The sequence below is a fragment of the Hyperolius riggenbachi genome, chromosome 3 (assembly GCF_040937935.1).
Source record: "Hyperolius riggenbachi isolate aHypRig1 chromosome 3, aHypRig1.pri, whole genome shotgun sequence".
NCBI classification, from domain to species: Eukaryota; Metazoa; Chordata; class Amphibia; order Anura; family Hyperoliidae; genus Hyperolius; species Hyperolius riggenbachi.
The window spans coordinates 287,265,365-287,293,052 of NC_090648.1; the positions used below are offsets into that span (position 1 = coordinate 287,265,365).

The window sequence follows — 27,688 nt, forward strand, 5'->3', positions numbered from 1 at the left end:
GGGAAACACGGGTGTCGAACATTACAATCTATGATGCTCTTTTGCTCCCTTACACTACACTGGAGCATGGCTGAGAAAAGTCCTGTCAAGAAAACATTTGTCCATTACTGTAACTCTAAAAAAAAAAAAAAAGTATTAGTTTATAAGCAACCTGTTGTATACCAACACAGGGATGACTGCTCACATTGCAAGAGCAAACAAAGCCATAAACGTGGAATTCACGAAAAAAAAACACAGTAATCTAAATATAGCAGTGGGATTAAAAAATACAGCTATTGCATGCAGGGAAGTAACAGAACTGAACTTACCATCATACTTTGCTAAAACTGCCTGTACATCTGCATACGCCTGCAGCTCTAGCAGAGCTTCTAATAAGTTCTCATGAATATTAAACATACTCAGCAGTGGAAACTCCTTCATTAACTGAAAGAAATAGGACAGAACATAGTTCTATTAGTGTAGAGACCTGCCTGACTTGTACACTGGAGAATAACTCCACAGTTCAGCTCAGTACAGCAGCCTATTACAGCAAATTACTTCTGGAATATCTTGTCACAAAAGAAGCTCAGAACAGAACAAAGACACAGAACTCGTCATCTGAAAGGCCGACCAGCATGCCAGAAATATGGGAGATAACTCTACATAGACAGGTCCGGTTTAAGCAACAATAGGGCCCCCCCCAACAGATACCCCGGAGCAAAAATTGGCACTAAGGGACCTTTTTTGCAGCTGGTATAGTCAGGGTTTGAAGCCCCAATCGGTCGGGGCTCAACAGTCTGGCTCCCCCAGCCTGCATGCGGGACAAGGGGTTAAAACGTTTCAGGGTGGGGGGACCCCACATAATTTAAAAAAAAAAAATAAAAAAAAAATTCACACACACTGAACATAAAAAAAAAAATTGGGAAAATAGGAAAAAAATGCCAGAAATCTTCATACAGCCATATTGCGGCTGTATAGCGATCCCTGACCAAAGCGCTGCGGCTGCGTATGGACCCCCTGGAAACCCCCTCAGGAAATGTATTGCTCTTTCTTTTGATACATGTAAAATTACACTACCGTTAGGTACTAAAAGTGACATTTACCGCATTTAAAAGTATACTTTTTTCCTTCGAAACTTTAAAATCGATTTTCTCAAAAACTATAAGGTCTTTTTGAAAAATAGTTTTTTCCTCTTATTCCCAATGATCTCCTTAACATATCCTGCAAATTTAGGGTTTCTAGCATTTAAGGTGGATTTGCTATTAACCATTAAAGTCGGCTGGTTTTTTAATTTGTATTTTTCTTCCTTTGAAACTTTAAAATCGATTTTCTCAAAACCTATAAGGTCGATTTGAAATTTTTTTCCCTCTTGTAGCCACTGGGGACCCCTACAAGCTCTGGGGCCCTGGGGCAGCTGCCTCCTTTGCCTCTATGGTAGCACCGGCCCTGTACATAGAGGTTCTTTTCTTATCTGTTCCATAATGCAGAAACTCAAAAAATAAAAAAATGAAACACCACCAGCGAGTTGTAGTGGTAAAATAACAGCAACCATGCCTATTGTAATGATACACTTTTGGTATAATGGTTGCCTAATGAATATACAGCCATTAGGTTAAAGGACATCCAAGGTGAAAATAAACGGATGAGAAAAACAATTGCATCTATCCTCCTCCTACTAAAAATGACTTCTTTTTTTTTTAAGATATCCCACATTTTTATTTTATATTTAAATCGAGTTTTTAAGTTTTTCTGTTTCCTTGTATCTGCTCAATCACACCTTCATTGAAGTATGCCAGAGCTCAAACCTATGAATTATTGACCCTTTTAATCTTTTCTGCTCTCAGAAGCCATTTACTGACAGAAATGTGTTTATGGCTGTAATTATCATTTAGGGTTATGCTATAGTCTGACCTAGGCAGAAACTGTCTCTTGCATACCTGATGTTTAACTCTTTCAGGCAGAGAAAGAAAAAAGGAACACAGCCTAGTTATTTGTGTGCTCGGCACTGTACATACCCATGTCTATTTCATCGTGTCACGTCACCTCGGTTGTCCTTTAAGTTTCCATTGTTATCCTTAGTGTAGTCAAAACGTATGTTATATCACAACTGCCTTTGTAACAGATGACAGAAGCAATCAGGTGATGTTCTGAGGCAAGTGAACTTGAACCATATCATGCAAGAGAATACATCCATCTTTTAATTCTATTAACTAACATATTTTAGTAAGGTTTACTGAATTACATGGCTTACTTAAATGGTGCCTTTATTTGCGTGACCACCGATGCAACACAAGCTTTAAAATCCAGAGGGAGTACAGGGCCTATTAAAAACATAAAAGCAGAGCGATCAACAGTAACAAGAACTGCAACACTAATGTTGCTAAGTAATCAATGTCCTCTTTGGCGTAAGCCTAATGCTGGCCAAACAAAGTTCATCCACATTTGATAAGTATAGGCTCTTCACTGTAAAACTTCCTCCAAAGAAATTGATAAATTTCTGTCACAGCGCTTATCACTATACGCTCACCAGATCGGTTGGCCAATCTTTTCAGATCAGCAGTCAGCGTTTTTGGCCTTGCCAGCAAGAGATTCCTCCGATCACTTCACCAGCCTCTCCAGGCATCCGACCATAAGCTCAGAATAAAACAAGGGAAATGCAATAGTGTGATACCATTTGGATAGAGCTTAATATTATCACCAGTGCACCCCTTTTCCAGAACAGTGCCACCAACGTGCTTCCACCATAAACAGATACACAAGGCGCTCACCAGGGGCTGAGCCCCTGATGAGTCATTGGACGAAACTAGTAGGGCGGAGCCTAAGGAGCTGAGGAGACGCTGGAGGATCCTGTGCTACGTTTTTTTATATGCGCATGTTTTACTGCAAATTTGTAAGTGCACTACTTTTATTACTTATTAAAATCAAACGGAATTATGCTATGGTCGGCTTTGTTTGAGTCCTAGGATGTCCTTTATCCCAAAAACTGAAGTTATAACAACACGCTATATTGCTGGTCTGTTGCGGGTCGGCCAGTGCATCTGGTGAGCGCCTTGTGTATCTGTTTATGGTGGAAGCACGTTGGTGGCACTGTTCTGGAAAAGGGGTGCACTGGTGATAATATTAAGCTCTATCCAAATGGTATCACACTATTGCATTTCCCTTGTTTTATTCTGAGCTTATGGTCGGATGCCTGGAGAGGCTGGTGAAGTGATCGGAGGAATCTCTTGCTGGCAAGGCCAAAAACGCTGACTGCTGATCTGAAAAGATTGGCCAACCGATCTGGTGAGCGTATAGTGATAAGCGCTGTGACAGAAATTTATCAATTTCTTTGGAGGAAGTTTTACAGTGAAGAGCCTATACTTATCAAATGTGGATGAACTTTGTTTGGCCAGCATTAGGCTTACGCCAAAGAGGACATTGATTACTTAGCAACATTAGTGTTGCAGTTCTTGTTACTGTTGATCGCTCTGTTTTTATGTTTTTAATATTTTTGTGAGTGTTACACACACTTTTTATGCAGTAAGCGAACCAGATTGATATAGGAGAGAGGAAAGCAAGGAGGTAGTGAGGAGCGCCAGGTTTTATGTTTATTTGAGTACAGGGCCTACCATAATGACTTGGGACAACTGAAGCGAGAGGCATAAGGAGGCTGCCATACATATTTCCTTTAAAAGGGAACCTAAAGCAAGAGGGATATAGAGGCTGCCATATTTATTTCCATTTAAACTATGCATATTTCCTGGCTGGCCTGTTGATACTCTGCCCTTAATACTTTTAGCCATAGGCCCTGACCAAGCATGCAGCAGAGCAGGTGTTTTGGACATTATTGTCATATGCGACAGGATTAGCTGCATGCTTGTTTCTGGTGTAATTCAGAAACTACTGCAGAAAAATAGATCAGCAGGACTGTCAGGTAACTGGTATTGTTTAAAAAGAAATAAATATGACCTTTTATGAGTAGTGCAGAGTGGAGTAGCATGGCACACCTCTACCAAACAGAGGCCTGGTGCACACCAAAAACCGCTAGCAGATCGCAAAATGCTAGCAGATTTTGAAACGCTTTTTCTTTTTCTGTAGCGTTTCAGCTAGCGTTTTGCGGTTTTGTGAAGCGTTTTTGGTGTAGTAGATTTAATATATTGTTACAGTAAAGCTGTTACTGAACAGCTTCTGTAACAAAAACGCCGGCAAAACCGCTCTGAACAGGCGTTTTTCAGAGCGATTTGCGTTTTTCCTATACTTAACATTGAGGCAGAAACGCATCCACAATCCAAAAAACGCCTCCAGCTCTGGTGTGCACCAGCCCATTGAAACACATTACCCAAGCGTATCCGCAGCCGCAAGCGGATCACAAAACGCAGCCGAACCGCTCTGGTGTGCACTAGGCCACACAGAGGAAAAGGCAGCTACGAAATAAAATAAAAAAATAACGGATTATAAATGAGATGGCAGTTGATTACCATAGTACTTTTGGTTTGCTAGCCAGCACTTCCTCTCATGCATGATTGGAGTCTGTATGTTTTACCCATGTCTGCGTGGGTTTCCTACCACTTCCCAAAACATGCAGCAGATAAGGTAAATGTCTCCCCCCTTAAAATTGGCCCTAGGCAACAATAGAAATTTTACTATGGTTGGGATTCGATTATGAGCATCTGTGATGGACAGTTAAGCATACCTCCCAACTTTTTGAGATGAGAAACCGGGACATAAGCCACACCCCCTGACACCCCCCCAGCCACACCCCCTGACACACCCCTAGTCAAAAAAAATATATATACACAATTGCAGAGATTATATATATATATATATATATATATATATATATATATATATATATATATATATATATATATATATATATATATATATATATATATATATGCATGCATGCAATTGTCATTAAAAAATGGTGGGGAGAAGGGTGAGGGTGCCCATGGGTTTCTGTGTCTATGCCCCCCTGATGTGTCTGTCCCCCCCCCCCCTCTCTGAACGCCCCCCTGATGTGTCTGTCCCCCCCCCCCCTCTCTGAACGCCCCCCCTGATGTGTCTGTGTCCCCCCTCCTCCCTCCCTGTAGGCAGAGTGAGCGCAGCGGAGCAGCCAGCCGAGTCCTCTTACCGCTGATCCACTCGTACTGGCATCAGACCTCCATGTGCTTCCTGTGACGTCATAGTAAACAGGAAGCACATGGTGGTCCGATGCCAGTACGAGTGGATCAGCGGTAAGTAAGAGGACTCGACTGGCTGCTCCGCTGCGCTCACTCTGCTAACAAGGAGGGGGGGACAGACACATCAGGGGGGTATTCAGAGAGGGAGGGAGGGAGGGAGGGAGGAAGTAATGAAGCCGGGCTCCCGCATCCCTCATTACCGCGGCTGGAGCCTCGATCATTTTTTCTTCCTCCATTCTCTGCCCATCCGTCGGGATTCAAGAGGGGGGGCCCAGGATAGCGGGAGGGCCCCCCCAAATCGTGAGAATCCCGACGAAAACGGGACGGTTGGGGGGTATGGTTAAGCAACATGACTATGTACTCTGTACAGCGCTGCAAAATGTCAGCGCTATACAAAATACTAAATAATAAAATTCTCTCTCTCTCTCGGGGAAGAGGACTTATTGACTAGCAGATTTAGGCACAGTTCACATGGATGCAGCACTCGTCATTTCAGCTCTGTCCATTCAAATGATTGGGCAGTGCCGGTACCATTATTTGCGCAAATGCCCGTGTTTTGACCCCTATTTTCCCGACATTTAAAGTGACCTTGGAAGCAAAAGGTTGCTTCCAGGGCTGTTACCGATGCACCTCCATGGTGGGGAAGAAAAAGGCAGATCGAAAGCCACCGAAAGCTGTCAAACACTTTTCTGCCACTTTGCAGAAAAACATTTGACCAATATGCATGTGTGAATCCGGCCTAAAGCCAACAGCCAATGGTCAAGTGGCTGGCAGCTGTGTTAGTCATCTGCTGCCTAGGGATGCTCACCGAATTCCGCGGAATTCAGATTTCCGCGATTCCGAATGTGGCAATTCCATTCCGTCACATCGGAACGGAATTGCCATAGCGCTAAACGGTACCGTATTTTCCCAAAAAATAGGGAGAAAAAGTCCCTGCGTCTTATACGGCAAAGGCAGGGAATCGCCGCCGATACGCCGCCATTGGGGATTCCCTGCCTGTGTCCCCGCTGTGCCTAGCTTCTCCCCGTGTGCCACAGCTGTCCCCATCTAATCTCTTCCTGCCCCCCCCCCCCATGCCTGCGTTTCTCCCGCCCAGCCCCCCCCCCCCCCCTGCATGTCTCGCATCCCTATTGTATACATTTCCCTAGTGTCAGCAGCGACAGCTTACCAGATCCATTTCGCCGGGAGGACTGCAGACACCCGGCTACTCCATGTGTTTCCTCTACTTCGCGGCTACTGATGACTCAATCAGTACAAGCCGCGAAGTAGAGGAAACACATGGAGTAGCCGGGTGTCTGCAGTCCTCCCGGTGAAATGGATCTGGTAAGCTGCCGCCGCCGCCGGCATTTTACCAGATCGAGACGACACATGGGGGAGACAGGACACATGGGGGAGACATGACACATGGGGGAGACAGGACACATGGGGGAGACAGGACACATGGGGGAGACAGGACACATGGGGGAGACAGGACACATGGGGGAGACAGGACACATGGGGGAGACAGGACACATGGGGGAGACAGGACACATGAAGAGAAGGACACATGGGGGAGACAGGACACATGAAGGAGAAGGACACATGGGGAGACAGGACACAGAAGGACATATGAGGAAAAGGGGCAGTCAGGACACATGGGGGAGAAAGGGCACACAGGACACATGGGCAGACACCATTTGGGGGATAACATGTACAAGACGCCCCTGGAATATGGACGCACCATGTTGAGTATATTTTTTTCCCTGTTTTTTGCCCTCTAAACCTGGGTGCGTCTTATATTTCGGAGCATCTTATACGGCACGAAATACGGTAATTCCGGAATTGCTATTCGGAATTCCGTCGGAATGCGGATTTTTTAAGTCAATCAGAAGGAAGACCCTAGACAGAAGTTTAAAAGTGAAAACAACAGGATTGCTGCATGAAAAATCGGAATTTCAGCACCAATTAGAGTCTTAACAAAAAACAACCAATCCTACGTTAGCAACCAGCTCCCTAGCTACCTATCATCAGCTATCCCACCCATTTTGTATATAAGAGAGCTGTGACAGGCACGAAGCTTGTGGGTTTCAAGATTGTTAGTTTGAGTGATAGATTGTAGTGTAGTGTGCTAGTAGTTGCTGTGTGGAGAGGGTTAGACAGAGCCAGCCAGGCCGCAGGCTTAGGTGTTTGACAGAGCGAGAGAGGTGATTGATTAGTTGAGTGCAGTGCAATTTTTTTTGTTTTCTAAGTTAATTTTTGTTTTTAGTTTTCTGTATTTAGTTTTTTTTATTTATTTTCTTTATTTCACCTCCTTATTTTCTTATCTGTTCTGTCGCTCATACCCCTTCCCCAACAAAGTTTGTGGCCCCAAAACAATGGAGCGAGAGCAGCAGTAATTTCCTGCCACTCCTAAAAGAAAATGGAGTGATGGTGGTGTTGGTGGATCACGTCAAGAACGTGATCAGGTTGAGGGTGGCAGCAGCAGCAGGAAGCATTCCCCCCCCCTGGTCAGACATGTCTTCCCTGTGTTCGCACGCAGGAAAATTTTGACAGAGCAGCAGGCGAAGAGAGTTGTCAATTATTTAGATCAGGAACCCTCTACCCAGTCTGAGGGACTTGAAGCTTTTTACAGCAGCACCAGTAGTGGCCAGGTTCCTCATGACCAGAACCCGACCGCAGCTGTTTCTCTTGACGAGGTTGCTTCCTCCCAGTACTCTCCTCCAGAAGTAAAGCACACCTACGTCGATGAGAGAGATGTGGAAAAGGATTGGGAGAAGGCATTGGAGGAGACCTTGGGACCAAGCTCCCAAGAAGTGGTGGGTTCTGTGGTGACAGAAATGGCCCCTGTGTTTTCTTCATCCAGTGTCACCAGTCAACATCACCACCAGTCAACTACAGAGGTGTTTGGTCGAGAGGTGGAGGGTCCAGAAGAGTCACTTATGGGTTCCAGTGCTTTGGTTGAACTGGATGATATTTTGGATGATGAGGCGGCTGATCCAACGTGGTCGCCATCTGGTGGGTTAGGCACTAGCAGGCATGAGCAGCATGGAGAAACAGAGCAGACGGTTGGCCAGTAGCCTGCAAGTGCTTTCCAGTCTGTCAGTACCCACCAGTCCAATGCTGAGCATGGACGTGCTAGAACAGGTCACACCACTGCTCCACGTGCACGCACGTCCCCATCATGGAATTATTATAATGTTCTGGAAGAGGATGAATCCATTGCAGTCTGTTCTGTATGCCATAAATCGGTGAGCAGAGGCAAATCTGGTACCGAGTTCGGCACTTCAGGGCTGATAAGCCATCTGCGCAACCACCACAGACGGGAGTTCGAATATGTAAAAAATTACAATAAGATGGGTGGAGGAAAAGCAGCCGCCACAGGCCCCTCCTCTTCTTTTTCTAGCCGTCCTGTCCCTATCCAACCTGCTCAGTCCCATTATACTTCAAATCCCTTTGCATGCCAGGCTGGAAGAGGGCTCCAGAGAGTCCAGACCTCGGCAAGTGTTCCAGCGTCAGGCCTCTGTACCAGAAATGTTGCAGAGGAAGCGGATGCTCCCTGCAAGTGATCCGTTTGTTGTGAAAACTAATGCGCTCCTGGCAAGGCTTTTGGGCCAACAGCTACTGCCCTACCAGTTTGTGGACTGTGCCCCCTTCCGCAGACTGATGAACAGTGTTGCTCCACAATGGCGGATCCCCAGCTGCCATTATTTTGCCAAGAATGCTATCCCTGCCCTTCACCAGCACATTGTGGAGTGTGTTGGCCGGTCTATGGATCACGCTGTCTGTGGCAAGGTGCACTTCACTATAGATGGCTGGAGCAGCAGGCATGGGCAGGGAAAGTATCTAACTTTTACCGCCCATTGGGTCACCCTCTATGGTGCGGTTGAGGAGGGTGCAAGGTCTGGGGCATCTCAGCTGGTGGTGCCGCCACGTGGGTTGAAGGGGAGGCCTGTTGTACTTCCCTCTGCTTCCTGCTCTGTCCAAGGCCAGTCTGCCATTGCTGAGCCTCCCAGCAAGTGGTCCCACTCCTACACTGGTCTGCAGCACCATCGATGCCAAGCAGTGCTGAAACTGGAATCCGTGGACAAGAACAGGCAAACCGGATCTGTAATCCTTGCAGCCTTACAAGATCAGATTCGTCAAAGGCTGACCCCCCCCCCCCCCCCCCCGAAAACTGGAGACAGGTGCAATGGTGTCTGATAATGGTGCCAACATGCTGGCCGCCATTTCGCAAGGTGACTACACTCACTTACCTTGCTTGGCCCACGTCTTCAACCTTGTAGTGCAGACATTTTTACGCACTTTTGATGCATTGAAGGACGCTGTGGCCTCAGCACGAAAGGTGCCAGCCCACATTCGTTGCTCCGCAACTGCCACCATGGCTTTAAAACTGCTGCAGCGCCGCCATAGCCTGCCGCAGCACAGGCTTATTTCCGATTGTACAACGCGGTGGAACTCCACCCTCCACATGCTGGAGAGGTTGTGGGAGCAGTAAATGGCGGTCAGGCTATACCTGTCTCAGACATCTTCCTCCAGAACAAGACCACTGGACTACATTACTGGGGACCAGTGGCAGCTGATTGGACAGGTGTGCAAAGTGTTGGAGCCGTTTGAGCAGGCAACAAAAAGGTCAGTGAGGAGCACTGCAGAATATCAGAAGTGCTCCCTCTTGCCTTCATGCTGGACAAGGCTCTTGACAAACTGTTCGAACAGGGGGAGGAAGCCCTACTGAACAGTGGTCAGTCAAGTGGGGGAGTGAGTGAGTATGCTCAAGTCCTGGATGAGAAGGCAGAGCTTGTGGAAGCGGAAGAGCCCATTGTCCGGGGGTGGGCAGAAGATTGTGATGTGGAGCTGGAGCATGACGACAGTTCTGACAGCCAGGAAGAGATGATTAATGGCAGACATCTCTTCCCTATGGCTGCGCATATGCTCCAGTGCCTCCATAAGGACCCCTGGATTAAAACTTTAAAATCAAGGCTCAACATGTGGGTGGCCACCATCTTAGATCCCCGACGCAAGGGGAAAATGCAGCAGTACATACCCCCCTCCCAAGCAGACGCCAGGATGAGCCAGATCCGGGATGCCCTTCTTCGTTGGGTAGAAGATGTGTTTCCTGCACCTGTATCTCGGGCCCAAGCTACCAAGCCTCATCATACTCAGCAAAGGTCTGGTGGTCCCACTCCCAGCAGCAGCACCAATAGCCAATCTGTGAACCTACTGAGTATGTTGAAGAAATTTTATCAGCCAATGCCAGATACTCCTTCTAGCAGAAGCACCACCAGCGGACAAAGTGGTCACCGCCAGCGGCTGGCCCGTATGGTGAATGATTACTTGGGGTCGGCCAGTGCTCCAGACAATATGGAGAGTAATGATGACCCCAGGGACTATTGGACAAAACAACTGGATACCTGGCCTGAACTCACTCAGTATGCACTGGAGATTCTGGCATGCCCCGCCACCAGTGTTCTTTCTCAGCGAGTATTTAGTGCTGCAGGTGGGGTGGTCACCGACCAACGAATCAGTCTGTCCACAGACCATGTGGGCATATTAACGTTCATAAAAATGAACGAGTCATGGATCAGTGATAATTACAAGGCCTCTCTCACTGATTCATGATGATGATTAGACTAAATTACAATGTGCTGTTTTTCAAGCCTCAAAGGCTCTCCCTCTCAAACTCTGCTGCCTATCATTACCATCACATATTTTTGCATTTTAAGATCAAAAAAATTCTGTTTTTGCAGCAATCCGACGTAATATCACTAACCCTGTGCTTTTGGCCAATGACTACTCCTGCTGCTTTAAAAAAAAAATTATAATGACTGCTGTGAAACCACCTCTAGGTCCCATGGCCTACGACAACTCCTGCTGCTCCAAACAAAAAATGTAATGACTGCCATGGAACCACCTCTAGGTCCCATGGCCTATGACAACTCCTGCTGCTCCAAAAAAAAAAAAAAAAAATAACCGGTGGAACCGCCACTAGGTCCCATGGCCTACGATGTTTCAAAAACGAGGTTTCAAATGAGATTACTGAAATTGTTCCGCCGGAACGTGGAATTCCGTGAAATACCGCCGGAATGTAACGGTTACAGAATTTCGTTCTGGCGGAATTTCGAAATCACCCTTTTCGATCATCCCTATTGCTGCCTAACTACATAATGGCTGTCACTACTTATAAGCTTTAAAGTAAACTCGAGGTCACAGTGATATGGGGGCTGCCATATTTATTTCCTTTCGAGCAATACCCGTGACCTGGCTGTCCTGCTGATCCTCTGCCTCTAACACTTTCTGCCATAGACCCTGAACAAGCATGCAGCAGATCGGTTGTTTCTGACAATATTGTCAGAGCTGACAAGATTAGCTGTATGCTTGATTCTGGTGTGATTCAGACACTTCTACTGCCAAATAGATCAGCAGGGCTGTCAGGCAACTGGCATTATTTAAAAGGAAATAAATATGGCAGCCTCAATATCACTTTCACCTCAGGTTCACGTTAACAAACATTATCAAACAGCATGTGGTAAATCTGCAATCACTGGCTGCTTTAACTGCAACAATAAAGTATAGAAAAAATTATTTGTAGTCATTTTCTCCCACCCGTTAGAAGTAGGCTCCTAAATGTGTTCATTGGCCTGCCAATAATTGCAGCTTACATGCAAATTGCATGCAGTTTGGAACTGGGCTAATCGCATGCACTTCCTGTCGAGTTTGATTGACCCAATACCGAGCTACAGACCAAAATTGTATGAAAATGGTTATTCAAGCAGTAATTATTACCAATTATAGGTGGCCCTACATCAGGCGACGGCCTGTGGTGTATGGGCAGCTGACAGATCTCTCTGTCAACAGATTCGATTAGAGAGAGACTTGTCCCCTGGTCGAATCTGCCCATACATCGCTAGATGTATGGCTACCTTAAGGTTTACTATTTTACAGAGCTGGCTGCCTGTTTGCACTGGTGGTAGTGGTGGTGCTGCAGAGGGCTGTGAATGTCGGCGTGCCTTTGATGGGCAGTAATGGCATATGTGCTGACCACCATGCTCCGGGAATGGATACTGTGTATATCCTGACACGCCAAGGTCTTTCTCAACAAGTACTGCATCCATTCAACAGGTCTCCAGTTTTGTCTGAATCCATTGCTGGTAGATTCAGTGGATGTGCTCAATTCTCTTAATATTAGCAACATGATTCAGTAAGGAAGGCTGCTGCTGATATGTTCCATTAATAGCAGCTAACTTCAACCTAAATGAGCAATTCAAAAAGAACTGTGAATTAAGAAAAATACTTACATCTCTCATCATCTTTACTGCTTCCCTTGTTCTGCCCAACTTTCTTGCACACATTGCTAATCTCCTTTTAATATACACAAGTACATTTGTGTCCCTCCCTGAAAGGCAAAACAAAGTTAGAAATCACATATGTCATATGAATATACATGATATACATGTGCAGAACAAACAACATGTTAAGTGTTTCTTATGCTAGGTACACACAATACAATCTTCTGTTAGATTTACCTGCCAGATTGATTTTTTCCAACATGTCCGATCTTAATTTTGATTGATTTTCTGATTGATTTCCGTTCACTTTAATGGAAATTGATCTGAAAATCGATCGAAATTAAGCTGGAAAAAAAAATCGATCTGGCAGGTAAATCTAACAGAAAATTGTATTGCGTGTACCTAGCATTAAAGCCCCTGTTCAGGGAACAATACCATTAGATATTTGCTCAGTCTTCTTCCCAGAGGTTTTATGCTGGGCATACACGGCTGCTGGGGAGGATTATCAATCGAGCCTGATGGCTCGATTGATAATATCCGACGTGTCCGATACCCCGCCGGATCGATACTTTGCTCGATACCGGCGGGGAGAACAATAGAATAAAACGAGCGGCTGATTAGCAGCCGCCCGCGGGTACGAGCGGGGATTGAGCCGCGCACGAGCAGGGATGCGCCGGCATCGAGCCAGCGGCTCGATCCGGCGCATAAACGCAGCCGTGTATGCCTGGCATTACAACTTAAGACAAAGTTTGGGAGAGGAGGCACAACCAAGTCTGGTGTTCTGTTGACAGAGTGCTGACAGGGGGATGGAGCAGTAATTGAAAAAAGATTTTTCACTGGAACAAAGTTGTTAAAGCAAATGCCATGTTGACGGTCAGAAGAAGGCTACAATCAGAGAATTGTTTTACGTTACGTTAACATTGTTCATTCTGCCAAACTCCTTACATTTTGACACTTACAGAAAATCTGTAAGTAAAAAAATGCCCCCTGGGGGTACTTACTTCGGGAGGGGGAAGCCTCTGGATCCTATCAGGGCTTCCCCCATCGTCCTCCAGCGCATTGCGGGAATCCCCTGAATCGCGGTGAGGTAAATATTTACCTACCGCGATCCTGCGCAGGCGCACTAGCCGCTCTTCATTCGGGTTAAGGAGGAAATAGCCGAACCCGATCGATCCGCTCTGCTGCGCAGGCACTAGTCCTCTTCCACCTGTGCAGTAGAGCGGATACAATCAGGCTTGACTATTTCCGCCTAGCCCGAGCAAAGAGCCGCTACTGCACCTGCACTGGATCCCGGCGAGGTAAATATATCAAAAGCCTTGTCAGGCTTGTCGAGGGAGGATTGGGGGAGCATTCGGGGGAGCCAGCGCTGGATTCCCTGAACCTACATGGGAGGAGGAAGCCTCATTGGGACTCTGAGGCTTCCCCCCCTCCTGAGGTAAGTATCCCCCAGAGGGTTTTTTTTTTTATGTTACAGAGTCTCTTTAAGATACTTTACTGTCTTGTGCCCAGTAAATAAGGAACCTACTGTATATTTGCATGTTATCTGTAAAAAGTGTCTACAGAACCTACAGTATATATCCATTATGAAACCACACCAGCTTGGTAAGGATTTGTTTTTCTAGGGGGTTTCTACACTTTATACGCTTTATTTAGAGGATTCTTAACTGTATAAATGTGAATGCCGGTGGTGCTTTGAAAAAAAAACATGATAGGTTACCAAACAAATACAGTATCCCACACACCTCACATTTTTATGAATATTTTATTATATCCTTCTCATGACACAACAATGAAGATATATGTGTGAATGGGGGAGCAGGTGCATTGAATTTTTTTTGTTGCTCTCATGCTCTCATACTAGTAATTGAAAGTTCAACATGGCACCTCATGGCAGAAAACGGAGGATTAAAAAAACAACCCCCCCCCCCCCCCCAAAAAAAAAAACAACAACAACACGTTGTTGTACATAAGATGACCTAATGGCCTAGGCTATAAGAGGATTACCAACACCCTTAAACTGAGCTGCAGCACATTGGTCATTACCATACAGTGGTTTAACAGGACAAGTTGCACTCAGAACAGGCCTTGCCACAGTCCACCAAAGAAGTTGAGTGCATGTGCACAGCATCATATTCAGAGGTTTTCTTTTGCAAATGGTGGTGGGTCAGCCTTTCAGTACTAGTCAGTACACAGTAGCCAAACTTTGTGAGCCGCTTTGTGACTCCCCCCGCTGACAGTAAGAGTCTGACTACTAAATAGCCGAACCCCTTAAAACACTTAAACCCCTCTGACACTATTTAGTGTTTGGCTACATGGTTGTCAAACTCTGTGCACCATCACCATCTTTACCGCTATCTGGAGTTCGGCTAGTCAACTTCATGTGCCACTGAGTCCTACTGTAACTGTTAGCCAGAGTTTGGCTATATAATAACTGAGCTGCATAAATTATACACTGGGTACTGCGATAACTGCAATTAACATTGTAGTCTATGGCAGCACCCAAATTACCATCAGCTGCAAAAGTTCAAATTCCCTGCTTCGGTTCTGGGTATCAAATGAGTTCTTACAAACTAAAGTTCAGGGCAGGGTTTAGGGTACCAACGTCTCCAACAACTTAACACTATATATGACCGTGCTATGTGCATTCCCCAGTTGCTCCCCACGATGACTCTCCTCAATGCTTGCAGGATAGCCCATGTCCTCTCATCTCATACCTCCTTTATGGAGTTCTCATGCTATATATAATCCACACTTACATGGTACTACCAACCAACAAATCTATATTTATATGGTCCTATGTCTAGTAAAATGGGGTGAGTATGCTAGAGCTGGGTTTCTCAAACTTGTCCTTGTGACTCCCCAACAGTGCATATTTTGCAGGCAACCTCTCCTATGCACAGGTGGGGTAACTAGTTTCAGCTAGGTGGATTCCATGTAGCTGAAACACCGATTACCCCACCTGTGCATAGGTGAGGTTGCCTGATAAACATGCACTGTAGGGGAGCCATGTGGACAAGTTTGAGAAACACTGCGCTAAAGCATTGGGCAGGTAGAACCTGCTCATAACTGTGGTCTCCCACTTGTGGCAATTTTGAGGAAGCCTCCTCTGGTGGCAGATGAGGCTAGGCTTGTTGGGTAGTCCTCAAGAACTGATGCTTTTTAACTAATTGTGTCTGTTTATCTAACAGTAAGCAAATAGAGTTACATTTTATATATACCTTTTGGGCAACAATTTATAATGCAAAGCTTTGTAGCGATCTGGGCCATTACATCATCATTATACAAACACTGCCTTGCATGCAGGTTGTATAATAGATGAGGCAGAAAACATGAATACTTCTGACCCAGTTAAGAGAAAGACAGATACCTTAAAGGACAACTGTAGTGATGTATATGGAGGCTGCCATATTTATTTCCCATTTAACAATACTAGTTGCCTGGCAGACCTACAGATCTATTTGGCCCAGAAACAAGCATGCAGCTAATCTTGTCAGATCTGACAATAATGTCAGAAACACCTGGTCTGCTGCATGCTTGGTCAGGGTTTATGGCTAAAAGTATTAGAGGCAGAGGATCAGCCAGTCAACTAGTATTGCCTGAAAGGAAATAAATATGGCTGTCTCCATATCCTTCTCACTTCAGTTGTCCTTTAAACATATTTTACGACAATTCTGATTGCCTGCAGGCTGTAGCCGCCTGCTGGATGCATATCACATGAGTGAGTGCGAAAAGGAGCAGAGAGTCCCCACTTGACTTTTTAGGTTTACCCTGAAGCGGCAGACAGATTGTTGCCTAGAGCAATGTGTGACTTGATAAAGGGGCCCTGTGTGGCTCTGAAATGTTGGCTTATTTGCAAGATAACAATAAAGATAATTCTTGGATGTGCTAGCTTCTTCATATGCATTTTTTTAAGCTGAAGCTGAAGTTTGAGTTAAGTGAATTGGATGCAACTGTACAGAGTGCTGCGTGTGTAATCCGTATGAAATAGTTATCTCTTACTATGCTGTGCTTCATACTGAGCACCATGGTGCTGTAACTGTTGGCTTCTCCTGTAGCAACCTTCTCCAGCTTTCAGTGCCTGCTTAAACAGTTTCTCTGCCTCCACAATAGTAGTTGCCTCTTCCTCAGCCAAAAGAATAAATGCAGTAGCACATCTGGAATCAAAAACATAAAAGAAAAACAAGCAATGAATGAGTGAAATATAATACTATATCTTAGATCGATGAGACCGAGTGAATAAAGTGATTGATGCCACCATCAGTAGTCTCCTGGCAGACAATGCTGCATTTCTGAGAATGCTTTGATGCAGAGACCCCGATTCAAGAAACATTCCTCTGTTTTCTGTTGTGTGAGATTTTCTCAAAAAACACAGAATCAGGGTCCAAAACACTTTTCAAAGTCTATGTGAGTGCTTATTCCGAATGTGTTGCAGGAGTCACATTGCCCAATACAATACACACCCAATTTCCCAAAGAAAGACATTCTGTTTCGCAGGCTAACATAACATTTTGTACTGATTACAATGACAAACAAGGAACACTTAGTATAAATGTGTTTCTCTGAATTAATTGGAACAAACATATACTGTATTAGTTAAAGGCATCCAAACATAATACCCTGGAATGAAACGGCTAATTCTACTTCATCAATAGGAGATGTAGAGTTCCTTTGAAGTGTTTTTCGGCAGGATTTGCTGTAATGACTGTGGCCATCTATTCATTTAGGCGCTAACTATCGGGAGGATATATCTAAACCTTAAGATATATCCTGACTCCCCGTGACCTATTGCTAAGCCCTCCATCAAGCCTGACCTTAGCCACTCACTCACTCACTCACTCACTCACTCACTCACTCACTCACTCACTCACTCACTCACTCAAACTAACCTTATCCTTGCCAAGTGCCCTTTCACCTTTGCCTCATTTCTTTAAATGGTGTCTAACACTAATTTATATTTAAGACAATCATTAATTCTAAATTAAACCACATTTTCCTTAACTCTCACATATTACCGTGGCCTAGCCACACCTGCCTCTAACTGTCCCCAAAGCCCAAACACTAACTTACCCTAACCTATTTTAACTCATGAAAAATTGCCTGAAGTGGAAATATGGTCAATAAATCAACTGCTAGAGACCACATAACATCCACTGAAAGGGAAACACATCCAATCATAAACTGATTCTTCACTTCAATGGATATTCAACTGCCAACCACTGATCTTTGCTCCCATTTCACATCAGCTGAATATGGCACTAAATCATTTAGAAAGAACACAAGTATTAAGAAAGGCCAATTTGGAGGTTTTCTTTTACAGACTACAAAGAAGCATGGGGAAGGGATACTAGATGTTTAACTATAGGCATCCTTCTGGCCTTGATTATGGACCAATGCTTTTAAACTGATGAATAGGACTACTCACTCATTTAATTCTAAAGCTTCATGTGCCGCAGAGATTCTGGCTTGTGGGTTTCTTTCACGCCATGCCTTTTGCATTACTGTTTAAAAATAAAACACAGAAAATCAATACATAACCCGTATATAATAACCATTTATAAAAGTATTGATATTTAATCATATTTTACTGTACCCTTTACTAATGTAGTAAATCATCCTAGTAGTAGTTTTAGTAGGTGCCAAACACCGATTGCGATAATTCAGGTTGGAGTGAGCTTGAGATGTCTCCCAGTGCATCACTGCTGAACATACTGTATATATGTAATGATTGTGGAATTCTCTCCGTGGTCAGCGCACAGGACGTGCGCTGACACTGCAGAAATCCATCACAAGCGTATAATTTGAGAGAACCCAGCAAAAGGTGCAAAGCACCTGTAGAGGGAAATTCCTGTCGGAACAGATCCTCTGCCCTGCCACTGACGCCAGACAGGAATTGTACGGAGGGAAGAAACGCAGGGCAAGATAGCCCTGAAAGAGAGAGATCAAAGCGACAGAGGGTATGTGTGTCCACCAATCTAGTCGCCACCCTGCGACGATGAACACACAACCATGAAGATCAGGTGAGAAGGCAATCGCACGAGATGGCGATTGCTAACAGCAACACAAGACTGAACAAGTACAGATGAGATGTATGTATGTCCACCAATCTAGCCGCCAACCTGTGACGGTGGACACACAACAAAGGAAACCAAGTGAGAACGCAATCGCAAGAGGAGCGATTGCGAAAGAGAATGAGCACAGGGACAGAATGTATGTATGTGCCCCAATCTAGTCGCCAACCCGCGACGGTGCACACACAACAGCAGAAACGAAGTAGGAACGCAATCGCGAGAGCGGCGATTGCCAGAGGTGACACAAGGCTTAAGCAAGACAGGGCACGAGAGTAGCAAAGGAACAGTAATCATACAATGAGAAGAGAAGGAAAATAACAAACGCTAACTAAACGCGAACACCGCACTCATTCGCAACAGCGAACGCGTTTACTGCGCGGTCTCCGCGTGTTAAGCGCAACAGAGACAAGCACGCCTAACTAACCACCGACAGACAAACATGAAACATAAGACGTGAGCGCTTGCTTAACGGTTACCTCACCGAGCCTCCAGCAAGCGTTCGTATCAGACAAGACAGATACACGAAAACAGGAATAAGTGAGAGATACGATCCACTGCTCTTTCCGCCAGAGCGAGTGCGATCCAAGTAAGGCAACAGAGCTTGCAGGATCCCCTGCTCTTTCCGCCAGAGCAAGTGTGATCCAAGTACAGCAAGATAGTTTAGCGGGATCCACTGCTCTTTCCGCCAGAGCGAGTGTGATCCAAGTATAGAAACAGAGCGAGCTGAATCCACTGCTCTTTCCGCCAGAGCAAGTGAGATCCAAGTACAGCAAGAGAGACAGAACAGGCAATACAAAGAATACAATCCTGACTGCTCTAGCAAGGATGCCTAGCGCAGTCCCAGGAATTACTCTAAGCTAATCTTCAAACAATAGGCATGGCTGACACTCCAGGAGTGTTTCACAGGACAAACCCTTATGACCAGCGACGTACTGTGGAATCACATGGTATATATAGAGCAAGCCTACAAAGGATGTGGCTAGGCAATTTGCATGACAAACGTATGCAAATTCCTCAGCAGCAGCAAGCTGCAAGCTGCAAAACTGACAAAAGGTCTCTCTTCCAGAGACCTGCAGAATGCAGACCTGAACAGTGGTCAAAAAGCTGCCTGCCTGCGCAGGCAGCTGAGCGGATCATTACAATATATGAATTAATTTGCATTTATTCAGCAGTGATGCCCTGGGAGACATCTCAGAGCTAACTCCAACCTGAATTATTGCAAATTCTTTCTGTTTTAACCACCTTAGCGGTATGGACGAGCTCAGCTCGTCCATTACCGCCAGAGGGTGCCGCTCAGGCCCTGCTGGGCTGATTTTGACCAAATAAAAAGCAGCACATGCAGCCGGCACTTTGCCAGCCGCGTGTGCTGCCTGATCGCCGCCGCTCTGCGGCGCTCCGCCGCGAGCAGCGGCGAAAGAGGGTCCCCCCAGCCGCCTGAGCCCTGCGCAGCCGGAACAAATAGTTCCGGCCAGAGCTAAGGGCTGGATCGGAGGCGGCTGACGTCAGGACGTCGGCTGACGTCCATGACGTCACTCCGCTCGTCGCCATGGCGACGAAGTAAGCAAAACACGGAAGGCCGCTCATTGCGGCCTTCCGTGTTACTTTTGGCCACCGGAGGCGATCAGAAGAACGCCTCCGGAGCGCCATCTAGTGGGCTTTCATGCAGCCAACTTTCAGTTGGCTGCATGAAATAGTTTTTTTTTAATTTAAAAAAAACCCTCCCGCAGCCGCCCTGGCGATCTTAATAGAACGCCAGGGTGGTTAAGAAAGCAAACTTTTGTTTTCCATGCATTTTAGCAAGGGTGGCTTTTTGGACCATTAGCCCCGTACACACTCCAATGAGTTCTGGTTCACCATGATATTGCTGGTTAGTCTGTACCTCTGGGTGTTTCAAGTCCTACTCCATAGAGCCAAAACTAATCCATGCCATACACTGATGAGGATCAACCAATCTGAAACAGTCTGTATGTATGTTGATTATTATGGCTCTGTACTAATTACAAGCAAGACACATCATTGCATTCCAGCGGAGCTGGAGGTGTGTTTAGCTTCTAAGGATAACAATGGTTAATTTGCATATAATTAGCAGTGATGCACTGGGAGACATCTCAGAGCTCACTCCAACCTGAATTATTGCAAATTCTTTCTGTTTTAAAAAGACACTGAGGCGGAAAAAAAAAATTATGATATCATGAATTGGTTGTGTAGTAGGGGTAATTACTAGACTTTGGTAGCAAAAAAAAATATTCTCATTTTTATTTTCAGTTATACAGCTTTTTTTTATAACATTGCATCATTCTCTAATACTTGCAGTTTACACATTACTCAGCATTCTAAAAGATTTTGCAGAACAGGCAGTGAACTTTTGACCTGTCCTGAACAGTTTTCTGAAAAAGAAAAACACAATACAGGAGAGATGACCTAATCAGAAGTCAGAGCTCTCCACCACTTTCAAAGTCGCAGAGCTCAATGGCTATTTGCATAGATAACAACTGGAGTTTCTTAACTCTTCCTGCACTGGAAACAAATATTAGACTTAGGTCTCTGCTCCTAATGCTTTATTTCTTAGCTGTACTACACAACCAATTCATTATATCATAATTTTTTTTCGCTTCAGTGTCTCTTTAAAGCAGAACTTTAGATAGAAAATAAACACATTGTTTCACTTACCTGGGGCTTCCCCAAGCCCCAGCAGCTGTCCTGTCCCGCGCCAGTCCTCCCTGAGCCTCCGTTCTCCTCCGCCGCTCCGTCCCGTACCTCGACTTGTAAGTCGATGCCAGCGCAGCCCTGCCAAGAGTATCCTTTCTTCGTGTTCCCCTCTGCAATAGAGGGGAATGCGAAGAAAGGATACGTGTGGCCATAGCCGTGCAGGCGCAGTGGCCCGGCGGCGGAACCGAAAGTAGCTGGCGGCGGGAGAAGGGAGGCTCGTCGAGAAGCAGCGCGGGACAGGACAGCTGTTGGGGGCTTGGGGAAGCCCCAGGTAAGTGAAACAATGTTTATTTTCTCTCTACAGTTCCGCTTTAAGAAAGCAAACTTTTGTTTTAGTGGTTGTCACATATTTTATTGGACTATACAATATACATCTGCTTTTACGTGTTTATACCACTTATGTAGGAAAAATATTCCAAAAACGGTTACTTTATTTGTAGGAGTCTTATTTGCATGGGTCCAATTACAGTAAAAAGCATTTTTAAAACAAAATTTGAAAACTAGTGTTGAGTAGGAGCCTCCTTGTCTTTAGGTCACAGCTACTGAGTAAATATACAGTTTATACGGCAATCAGTTTGGATGCTATAGGTGCTGCATTTGGCCCATTAAATAGAAATTAAAACCACTGAAAAAAAATATATAATCTCATAAGAAAAAAAACAAACAAATGAAAAAAAAAAACAATCTCAATTTTCAAATAACCTCTTTACGCTTGACACTGGACGTTTTTGTCCAACTGCTTTGTTATTATCCACGGGCACCTCCTACTTAATCTCCCCTTCCCCTTTTCATAGTGCAGAACATGACACTCAGGTGAAGCAACTATGCATTTCTATTACAGGCTGTTGGGCAGCCTGTCACCGAAGTGATCACAAAATATAATTTCGGCCTACACAGGCCTATATGGCGCTTAACTCATGAGTGATCTCCAGATCACAGTGAATAAGTACAGTATCCAAGTCATGTGGGTTGCTTAAATTATAACAAGCCATTAAAAGGTTGGAACACAGATGTGAGAACCTTTAAGAAATATCCATCCATGACCAATGTCCAAAAGAAGACTAGACAAACATTGAAAAACACCTGTGCAGCACTGTGGCAACTGAAACCATTGTTACGTAAAGCACTCCTTACTAGCATCTGCTGGCCGCACATGATCCGTATCACACGTGAAGAATGTTTGATGATCTTGGGCCGAAAGATTCATATCATAGTATGTTAACGGCTCCCGTCCTGTTACCCATGTGTATCTGTAATACAGGAAGACAAGTACACCTTTTTAAATTTCACATTATAGACAATCATCACAGACAAAGTGACAAAACTTAAAGTGGGATACAATTCAGGCATAACCTTCAATAAAAATGTGTTTTTCTACTTTGTATTACCCATAGTTACCATATTTGCTTTGTGCACAAGTAATTTTGTCTGTTTACAAATTACAAGTTCTCAAAGTACAGTTTATCTGCTCTGAATTCCACCATTTCATTTATTGCATAGCTGCTATATTTATATATTAAAGCGGAATATAACCCTGCATTTCAACTTTGCTCTAAAATATTATTTACAGCATATTATATGCAAAAAGCATTTTTTTTTACTAGACCAGCATTGGAAGGGTTAAACACAGAGGTTTAAAGTTCCGTGGAGAGATATGCAGAAGTTCAGATAGATACATTCTATTTAGTTACATGTATCTATTGATAAATGTTACACACTCTTTGGCTGTCCTCCAAGCTCCTTCTCAGTCAGAGAGATGAGTCACATTCAACACTTAGATACATTTATGTAAACAAAATGTATCTATTTCAGCTTTGGATGCGTCTGCAGAAATCTCCAGGAACTTTAACCACTTGCCGACCGCACGCTTATACCGTGCGTCGGCAAAGTGGCAGCTGCAGGACCAGCGACGCAGTTCTGCGTCGCCAGCTGCAGGCTGATTAATCAGGAAGCAGCCGCTCGCGCGAGCGGCTGCTTCCTGTCAATTCACGGCGGGGGGCTCTGTGAATACCCTGCGGGCCGCCGATGTCGGCTCGCAGGCTAAATGTAAACACAAGCGGAAATAATCCGCTTTGTTTACATTGTACCGCGCTGCTGCTGTAAGGCAGATCGGCAATCCCCGGCCAATCAGCGGCCGGGGATCGCCGCCATGTGACAGGGGACGTCCTGTCACTGGCTGCACAGGACGGATAGCGTCCTGTGCAGCCTGGATCACCAGGGGGGAAAGGTAGGAGAGGGAGGGGGGGGGGGGGGATTTCGCCGCGGAGGGGGGCTTTGAGGTGCCCCCCCTGCAACATGCCTGCAGGCAGGAGCGATCAGACCCCCCCTGCACATCATCCCCATAGGGGGGAAAAAAGGGGGGCGATCTGATCGCTCTGCGTGCACCCTGATCTGTGCTGGGGGCTGCAGAGCCCACCCAGCACAGATCCCAACAAACAGCGCTGGTCCTTAAGGGGAGGTAAAGGGTGGGTCCTCAAGTGGTTAAAGCCCTGTGTAACCCTTCCAATGCTTGACTAGTAAAAAAAAAATGCTGGTTGCATATAATATACTGTAAATAATGTTTTAGAGCAAAGTTGAAATGCAGGGTTATATTCCGCTTTAAAATCTATCTAGTGATCATTTCTCACCCCTTTCTCCTTCTGTCATGTGTGCAGTTGAGTTTCAGCACTGCTGCTGCTGTTGACTAATTGTGGCTGATAAGGAAATTTAAGCAAGAGACAATGTAATCTCCTCTGTATTAGCACTAAGCTTCCCACTGAAGAAGAAAGTGCTGTGTTGAACTGAATGCTGTTCTGCTACCATTTTTGTTTCTGGTAAGTAAATTTTATGCTATAAATATTCTTTCAGAGCAAAAAAGAAAGGAGTTTCATACCACTTTAAAATACCATAAAAAGTTGGACCATGGCTAAGGAAAAACCTAGGGGATCACTGAGAAGAGAAGACTTTCCAGGCACTGCAGTGAATTGTGATTTAGTCAGTTGTCAGACTTCAGGCATTTTCAAAGCAAAAGGTAGGTTCAGTGGTTATAAACAGTGGCTCTGTATTAGGCCCCCCTAATGCCCAGTGGAAGCGGACGGAGCCAGGAAAAGTGCTGTGATTGTATGTGGTAAGTGCCTGTTACTGCGTGCCCATAATGGTGACGGGCATACAACTGATTTTCTTTTTCCTTCCCGTCACCATTACAGGCTAAATGCCAAGGAGGTTAATAGCAGTTGTGGGTCCACCTCTTCTTGTAGGTGAAAGGTCTAGGTTTTTCCTTAACCTCCCTGGCGGTAAGCCCGTGCTGAGCACGGGCTATGCCGCCGGGAGGCACCGCTCAGGCCCCGCTGGGCCGATTTGCATAATTTTTTTTTTGCTGCACGCAGCTAGCACTTTGCTAGCTGCGTGCAGTGTCCGATCGCCGCCGCTACCCGCCGATCCGCCGCTATACGCGTCGCCGCAGCTGCCCCACCTCCCAGACCCCGTGCGCTGCCTGGCCAATCAGTGCCAGGCAGCGCCGTGGGGTGGATCGGAGTCCCCTTTGACGTCACGACGGCGATGACGTCGGTGACGTCATCCCGCCCCGTCGCCATGGCGACGGGGGAAGCCCTCCAAGGGATCCCGTTCTTTGAACGGGATCTCTTGATCTCCGATCGCCGGCGGCGATCGGAGGGGCTGAGGGGATGCCGCCGAGCAGCGGCTATCATGTAGCGAGACCTCGTCTCGCTACATGAAAAAAAAAAAAAAATTCAAACAAAAAACGTATTTGCTGCCCCCTGGCGGATTTTTACAAACCGCCAGGAGGGTTAATCAGTTCAAGGAGATTGTAGTGGCCGGCACTATAATGTTTACTGTCGTAGATGTATGACTTTTCATCAGAGAGTCGGAGAGAGGAAGAGGGTGGAGGAGGGCAAAAAGGGGGTAGCTTAACGGCTGTTTCGCACGGCGGTGCTTCTTCCGAGGCTGTTCCAGGTGAAACTCGGAATAAGCAATGCTGTGCGAAACAGCCTTTAGGCTACCCCCTTTATGCCCTGCACCCACTGCCAACCACCCAGAATATGGTAGGACTTCTACTTCTTATTGCCATGATACAAATGTCACTCCAATATGGAGCAACTGTTTATAACCACTGAACCTACCTTTTGCATTGAAAATGCCTGAAGTCTGACAACTGAATAAATCACAAGTCACTGCAGTGCCTGGAAAGTCTTATGTTTCTTCTCAGTGGATCCATATTGAGGATCTGTCTACTACTTTTGTGAGCACGCAGATGATCGCAGATAGGTGGTGTCTTTGAAACTCCCTCTTCCTCTAAAATAAACTGCAGGGGGGGGGGGGGGGGATAGGGTGTGTATGGCTTCCTTTACATTCATATTAGAGCAGGTTGAGCAGCTGTAGCTCAGAAGTGTAAAGGGACTTAGGGAGTAATTTTGACATTTTAGTTTTGATTTGATTTTGTGTTTTAAGCCTTTATTATACTCACAATGCATTATAGACCCTTGCTTGACACATTTTGGTAAGTTAAAAGAAAAAGGGTTATGAAAATTAATTGTAACTTTTTCACAGAAGCCCAGCAGAAACTGAATGCCAGGGAGGTTAAAAGACCTCTGTCGTGAAAATTTTAAAATTTAAAATATACGTAAACATATACAATTAAGAAGTATGTTTCTCCCAGAGTAAAATGAGCCATAAATTACTTTTCTCCTATGTTGCTGTCACACACAGTAGGTAGTAGAAATCTGACAGAACCGACAGGTTTTGGACTAGCCCATCTCCTCATGGGGGTTCACTGGGATTTCTTTATTTTTAAAATGCAATTAGTGAATTAGCCAAAAAAGTGTACAGTGAGCACGGAGGCTGGCCTGCATCTTTGTATAAATCTTTTTCAGGGAGTGTCTTTATAAAGGATAAAGGTCATGCTGAGAATCCCCTATGGAGAGATGGACTAACCCAAAACCTGTCAGTAATGTCAGATTTCTACTACTTACTGTAAGTGACAGCAACATAGGAGAGAAGTAATTTATGGCTCATTTTACTCTGGAAGAAACACCCTTCTTATTTGTATGTGTTTTAAATTTTAAGATTTTTGCGACAGTTCCTCTTTAAGTTATGAGCAGTATGGTGATGTATTGTGTCATGATATAGCTGCTAGTTATGGAGGTTGGGATAATACAGGAACATATTCTATCATTTTTCTATCTGCTGTGTATTAGGTCAGAGATGTAGGCATGCCAGGCTAGCAGCTGGCTTCCTGGAGTTCTGTATGTACATGTAAATTAACTCTACCATTGTCTGCTAGAAGGAAGCTGTTACCTGGAATTGCTAGCTTGGGGCAAGGAAATGGCTCATTAGGCCTCTAGCCCATCTGCTGTCTCAGGTGTGATGGTCTGTTTGTCAATGACCACTACATTTTCATCTGAAGGTGATGGTGAATAGGAACAGGAATGTTTGAAATTTACATGACAGCCTACTGGAAATGGGTGAAGGGTTGAAGTCCTTTTGATACAATTCTTACATGTGGAAGTTAGATCTCTGGAAATTGAATTATGTCTGAGATTTAATTAAACTAGTTCCATCGTCCAAATGGGCTTGCAGCCTCAAGGCAAATATCCCAGCATAAAAGGCAGGGGCAGATACCTAAAATCTGTCCACCACTGATGGTAGCTGAAGCTGGACTCCCGGTCCAAGCTAAGTGGCTCCTGGTCCAACCGTAGACAAAAACCAAGTCCAAGGTTCTTCTATCTTGATCCCTGTTTATGTTGGGTAAGCAAATAGCCTTGTATGTATTTTTGAAACTTTTATTTTGTAACTTTTACGGTTTTGTAAATCTTTTGTATATATTATTTTCTGCATTTTTCCACCTTTTCCCTGGAATATTAAATCGTTATTTAATAAGTTTGACTTCTGCTGTACTAAACTAACACTCATAGCCTAGAAGAGACTGAAGTGTAACTGTGTACAAGTCCATGCCTGATTGTACGTTTGGGCAACCCTACCATATGAGATTCTAATTGCATTGTGTGTATGGGCACTGTTGCGCTCGACAGCAGAGTGGCTAACAGTATCGTTCGGAACGACGGTTAGAGGTTCTTCTGCACGACAGTGTAACTTGCATTACAAGTCAGTGCTTGATTGTGCCGCGTTACTGTACAACTGTAGTGTGTGTGTGTGTGTGTGTGTGTGTGTGTGTGTGTGTGTGTGTGTGTGTGTGTGTGTGTGTGTGTGTGTGTGTGTGTGTGTTTCCCGTATTCGGCCAAAAGCGCAAAGCTGACCCGAATACGAAAACGCTGATTGCGCTCTGAGCACTCGACAGCCGAGTGGACGTGTTTAGCAACAGCTAGTGGTGGCAATGAGAAGTGTTTGAGGGGTCCCAGCCATGTTTTTAGCTTGAATAAGGCGGACCCTGCTTGATCTGGTCAAACCCGCAGTCGGGAACCGTATACGCAGGCGTGCCGCGGGCCGGTTCCTGACATATTGACTAACACGCTCGCCTTGCAGTGCGAACTTTCCAGGCTTGCTTACCAGCCTA

General features: G+C 45.2%; 1 protein-coding gene across 6 annotated transcripts in view; it reads right to left on the reverse strand.

The window, feature by feature from the left end:
• The window catches only part of LOC137563688 (suppressor of tumorigenicity 7 protein homolog), a 186,661-nt gene that overhangs the window by 33,910 nt on the left and 125,063 nt on the right, over positions 1-27,688 (reverse strand). For all 6 annotated transcript variants that reach the window (XM_068276445.1, XM_068276443.1, XM_068276447.1 and 3 more), the window contains 5 exons: positions 22,315-22,430; positions 17,826-17,901; positions 16,403-16,557; positions 12,413-12,510; positions 309-423 (listed from right to left, as the gene is read on the reverse strand). In XM_068276445.1, coding sequence (XP_068132546.1) covers positions 309-423; positions 12,413-12,510; positions 16,403-16,557; positions 17,826-17,901; positions 22,315-22,430 — 560 coding nt within the window. The remainder of the gene's footprint in view (positions 1-308; positions 424-12,412; positions 12,511-16,402; positions 16,558-17,825; positions 17,902-22,314; positions 22,431-27,688) is intronic.